Genomic DNA, 5,650 nt, shown 5'->3' on the forward strand with positions numbered 1-5,650 from the left:
TTTTAAAAAAATTTAAATTCTTTTAAAAAAAACTTAATTAAGTTATTTATCTAAATTAAACATAAATCCAAATAATATTTTATATTATATTCGGGTCAAATTTGCATTAAATTTTATTAATATTTTTTCTCATAATAATATTATAGAATTATGTACTTTTTTAAATGCACTGTATGTCAATGTTTAATTTTATTATGAAATAAAAAATCTAATAACATTTAATGTTCTTGTAATAAAAATGAAAAAATTTATCAAATTAAAAGATAAAAAAATATATTACATTATCAATAAATGCCAACCTCGCATAGTTTGGTCATGACCCCGTGGATTACAACAAAAAGCCCAATAGGGCTAAGGGAGATCAGTTTTCCAAAAATGTTATAAGGTGTTGGGCCAAAGGATCATTGAAGGTCGGTTAGTGATAACAGTTAGTTAGTTACGGTTTAGTGGGTCAGTCGACCAGCGTCGTTCAACAGGGTCATTTTCTGCGTGTCTCTTGGCGGTCGATAAGCCATCAATCAGTGGGTCCGAGTCAATCGATCAATTAGTTGACCCAGGTCTATTGGCAGTTGGTGACTTGGTTGTTTAGTCCATGTCCATAGCACTATATTACAGAATTATGGATTATTATGGCAAAAAAAAAAAATGAATTATAGATTATAGAAATAGATCAAAAATAAAAAGTAAAGGAAAGGCGAATTGGGGCCTAATCCAACCCAACCAAATAGAAGTGGAAGTCCAAGTCAACTGAAGCTAGACTGAACTGGAACTGTGGAGGTGGGTTCTTCATTCATTTCTTCTCTCTCAATTCTCAAAACACTACAACGTAACCAACATGGAATCGCATTTCTTCCTCCTCCGATGTTTTCTCCTCCTAGCTTCTGCCGCATGTTCTCTTTCCCACCCTTCTCTCCTCGGTGTTCACCCTCTAGGTACCGCCTCCGACATGCAATTTGCTTCCAACACATTAAAGTTTCAAACTTTCTCAATTGGGTGTGCAACCCAACTCAAAGTTTGAAGACCCATTTTGGAGTTCTTTGCAAATTTCTTTCTTTTTTTTTTTTGAGACTTAAATTGCTTTTTTCTTTTGGTGGTGTAGATGAGAAATATTACAGCTCTGAGGTAATCAAGTGCAAGGATGGATCAAAATCCTTCTCCAAAGATCGTCTCAATGACAATTTCTGCGATTGCCCTGATGGCACTGATGAACCAGGTGTGGCAGATTATAAAATTTATGATTTCTGTTATTCCTTATTTGTTGGCCTTTCTTAGTTGCAGGATATGTATATATAAATTTAAAATAAAAAATGCTATTTGTATATCAACGATCAGCCACTAAAAGCAGCCACCAATGTATTTGTGTATATATACATGCGTGGCTTAATTAATTTTCAATATATATTTGTAATCTACCATGTATTTTATACCGATGGCTGATTTTTATGGTTGATTTTGGTGCTAGTGTATAAGTACATGTATGGTTTAATAGTATATGTGTATTCCAACATGTATTTTATACTTGATTTTGGTGGCTGATTTTGATGTACACGTAGCATAGTCGATTTAAATTATATACTTCTATTGTATACTTTTCTTTTTAAAAAAGAAAGGAAACGGCCTGTATTATTTGGAACACATATGGAAAATTTGACAAGGAATTCCTTGTTTGCACTAAAATATTTACTCTTTGATCTTTTGCAAAATGTGGATACAATGTATGTACTTCTTTTGGCTGTTAGTGTCACAATTTTCTTACTGTTTGATTTATGAATACTCATATAGAGATATGCTAGCAGATGCACCTCTATGCCAAACTCATGAGGTGCTTTTTTTCTAATCATTTATTTGTAACTTGTTTGGAGGCTGTTATGCATTTAACTGCAGGAACTTCAGCTTGCTCGGCTGGAAAATTTTATTGCAGAAACCTGGGAAGCAAGCCACAATTTATATTCTCTTCTCATGTTAATGATCTTTTCTGTGGTAAGCAATTTCTTCTGGACGGTGTATTTCTTTTCCATGTTTATCTCTCTAAGTTGCTCTTTCAAGTCTATTTATTATATCGCTTCGCACACGTCTTTGGCATTTTGCCAAGTGAGAGGAATTCGATAACCAGTGTCTCCCTTTAACAATGAATTGTTTGAAATGTTTTCTTAATCTCCTCACTTTCAACTATACAATTTGGAGATGGAACAGATAATCCTAAACAAATAAATAAACTTTTGATTGCCTTCTTTGCATTATTTCTTAAATTATAAGATTTTAAGGTCATAAAGTCATTAGTATCTTCAAATTCTATACCCTTTTGTGGGCTCTATGTTTTTAGCCGTTTTGCTTGGCTTTCAAATTTATATCCAAGTTTGAATTGGCAATTACAATTCAAAACTGAGTCAGCAGGCCTCGTTTGCTGGAAAAGTGACCAAAGATGAAGTGAAGTATGAGGACTTGGTTCATAATCTTATGAGTAAGATCGTATCCAATAATGTGCTCATGTGTTTTAAAACTCATAGGTGAATATGAATTGAAACTTGATATTGATGGCATAGGTTTGAGGTTAGCAATTATTCTACAAGTGGTTCTGCTTGCTTTTATCGTATTTCTATGGCGTTTTGGTTGCCGTTCCAGATCTAAAAGGAGGCGTACAATTGAACTGAAGGAGATCTAGCTATTTAACTGATACTGAACTGTGGTAATATTTTTTAAATATTTCCCTCATTTTCGATCACTTAATTTTGTTTGCTTTTTTTTCCCATATGCTGATGTTAGTGGATGAAATGTCAAATACCAAGGTATTAGTTAAGAACTTTCCACAGAATTAAAGTTAACATAACGAGATATGTTATTATATAATTAGGAGTTTTCTTTTTTTTGTCCCCGGAAAAATGTTATTAGAATAGGATAGGATGTACAAAAAAGGATAGGCCATCCTCGCATAGATTAAAAAGGTTTTGTTTAATTAAGTATTTTATTTCAAAATTCAAATGTGGGCAGATTTATTTTTGGAATTTACTAATATTTTAGTATTTGTGTTTAATATCTTCCTCTGGTTTGCTATTTGTTTGACTCCTTGGTGATGCTTTAAATTTCAATACCATCAGATTTAGTTACAAAACTGCAATGTCTACTATTTTGCCCAAGGAAATCCATTATGTTAGCTAAACTTATCCCATGTTTAGATTACAAAATAAATACTACAAATGCATGATACTTAGCAATGAGATTTTCCGCCATTACGTCTCTTCCTTTGATCTCTTCACGTTGTTTTTCAAACAGGAAAAGAAAAGGACTGGCTATATAATTATATTTTGCTCCTATAAACGATGATTAATGCATACATAGGCTTCTTTTCATATTTTTGTATCTCTCTTTTTTCTTTTCTTTTCTTTTTTTCAAATCATATTTTCTTATTTCCTCGGATTGAGTATTAGATAACTCTTCACTAGTTCTTGAAGGCTTTGTCACACTAGAGGAGTTTGTTATATTCTACGCGATATCCACTGCACTGCAATAATCCTAAGGGTAGTGCAAATTTGCACACTCAAATTGTGTTTTATTTATTTTTTCAGGTATATTTTCACAACAATGTTAAGAATAGTGGTACATGAAACTAATGGAAATAACATACTAATAACATACTAATGCTACTGTTGAAGTACACTGCTAAGAATGCCAGGCAAGAGAAGTTTATCCTAGGAAACATATATTGATGGGAGATAGCCAATGACAAGGATTCAGCCAAAGTCTCAAATTTGTTTGTTCTCTCATAAGAACAATGCACATTGAAGAATTCATTAGTCAATGTAGTAAGAATGATGGGTGCACAAGTCTTATTTCAAGAAATTCAATCCTCTATCTTGTTAGGCTCCACCGATAATCTGGTTTGGGATTCTACCAAGAATTTCAACTCCATGCATGTCAAGGATGGAGAGAACCCACTCTTGCCATCGCGTGACTAATTGATTTTAATTGTTATAGGTTAGGCTGCCTATATTATATACCCTTTGGGTGCGGTCCTTCTTTGGATCTTGTATTAATGCGGGATACTTGTGCACGAGGCTGCCATTTTTTATTTGTTTTTATTTCAATGTTCAAAGCGAAAGGGAACCTTGGTGGAACGTTGAATTGTCTCCGTGTGCAAAGTCACGGGTTCAAACATTGGAATCAATCACTGTTGCATTTATTTGGTTATGCTATCTAAATTACACCTCTAGGCACGCTCCTTCCTTAGACCTTGCTTAATGCGGGATGCTTATGCACTGAAATGTCTTTTTGCCCTTTTATTTCAATGTTCAGAGCATAGCCATTTTGATTAAAGTTGTATATGTGTTTTTGTAACATTACGAGATTTTATAATTTCATCCTCTTATTTTATCTTTTGGGTGTGTGGCTATGCCTCGTGATTATACAATTTTCCATGTAAAGGATCAATTTTCTGGTATGTTATCAATAATTGGCTGATATCTTTTGCACTTGTTTGTTCATCTCATTTCTCATCCCTATATATTCAAGTCTTTTTTGACAAATCTCTGCAGGTTGTGTCTTATTAAGGTGCTCTAATACTGTATAGTTGATCAATAATGGTGATTGGATCAACCGAGTAGCATATAGTTCTTCATCTTCACATGTTTTTTGAGCCATGGCCCATGCCAAAGCAGAAAGAAAGTGTGAAATTCCCAAGTCCCAACATTTTAATTCCCTTGAAATTTTGCCAAACTTCATACCATTTTTCTTTCTTTTCATGTTTTCTAGTTTACTTGAATGTGAGACGGTTAAAACTCCCTATAAAATCAATTTTCGTTATTATTTAATGAATTTTTTAAAAGAAGGTTTATATTGTCTCAATAATAATGTTTGGGGGCTGAAGTGTTCCTTTGTTTGGATAAAGGGTTGTATTGTCCTTCGGAAAAATAGATACGGGTCAGATTGGGTCTTTACTCCTTTTTGTTATCCTTACAGCTCCCATCCGCTGCTTACTATAGTTATCCTTCGAAAGACTGTATGTATGTTCCGTTTGCATTGCTATTTTTGAACCCATTCTTTGTCTATGACAGAAACAGGTTTGGCTTAGTTTATAGGAGGAAAGGTAAGGAGTTGATGGACTGATTTTTCACTGCTTAATTCCTAATTGTTGCTGGATGGCTATTTGTTGGTCCTTTTAAGCTAGTTTAGCAGGTTCAAAAGCAAGAATGCTAGGCCTAGCTGTCGCCTATAAATACTAGGGGTTAGTTAGTTTTTACTTAGAAAATTCTGTTAAGTTTGTTAGTTCAGGAGAGGGACAATTCTCTCCACAGTTGGTAGTTCCAACAGTGTACTCTAATAAGGGATTGTAATTTGAAATCCCTAGTTCAACAATAACATCCCCTAATTCTACTAGATCCCTAATACTATCAATTGTTATCAGAAGTCCATGGATCCTGGAAGTGGTGAATGGTGCAACCACGATTGCAGAAAATGGAAAGGAGATTGGATGTGATGGAAACACGATTTAACCGACTTGAAGACCTGCGCCACGTGTTGCAGGAGATGATGCAGAGGATCGATGCGTGAGTGGATTCCATGGAGCAGGACGCTCCGATCTGTCACAAACGGAGTTCTCCAGCGTCGCACCAGGCTGTTGGCGGCTTGTACTGGTGTAGAACTGCGCTGATGCAAT

The 5,650-nt window shown here is 34.5% G+C and overlaps 1 protein-coding gene and 1 long non-coding RNA gene across 3 annotated transcripts; both read left to right on the forward strand.

The window, feature by feature from the left end:
- The first annotated feature begins 715 nt into the window (after window positions 1–715).
- Window positions 716–2,141, forward strand: LOC107478186 (glucosidase 2 subunit beta). Of its 2 annotated transcripts, none has more exons than XM_021136712.2 (3): window positions 716–932; window positions 1,100–1,213; window positions 1,885–2,141. In XM_021136712.2, the coding sequence occupies exons 1-3, from the start codon at window positions 836–838 to the stop codon at window positions 2,124–2,126; spliced, it is 453 nt and encodes a 150-aa protein (XP_020992371.2). In that variant the 5' UTR covers window positions 716–835; the 3' UTR covers window positions 2,127–2,141. The 2 variants fall into 2 exon arrangements, with proteins under 2 accessions (XP_020992371.2, XP_052114577.1); XM_052258617.1 differs by having other exon boundaries at window positions 1,894–2,141.
- A 219-nt stretch (window positions 2,142–2,360) lies between these two features.
- On the forward strand, window positions 2,361–4,368 carry LOC127739747 (uncharacterized). The gene is made up of 3 exons (XR_008006742.1): window positions 2,361–2,461; window positions 2,544–2,686; window positions 3,564–4,368. It is a non-coding gene; the product is annotated as an uncharacterized LOC127739747 (long non-coding RNA).
- Window positions 4,369–5,650: the final 1,282 nt, after the last annotated feature.

The sequence above is a fragment of the Arachis duranensis genome, chromosome 3 (assembly GCF_000817695.3).
Source record: "Arachis duranensis cultivar V14167 chromosome 3, aradu.V14167.gnm2.J7QH, whole genome shotgun sequence".
Lineage (NCBI taxonomy): Eukaryota > Viridiplantae > Streptophyta > Magnoliopsida > Fabales > Fabaceae > Arachis > Arachis duranensis.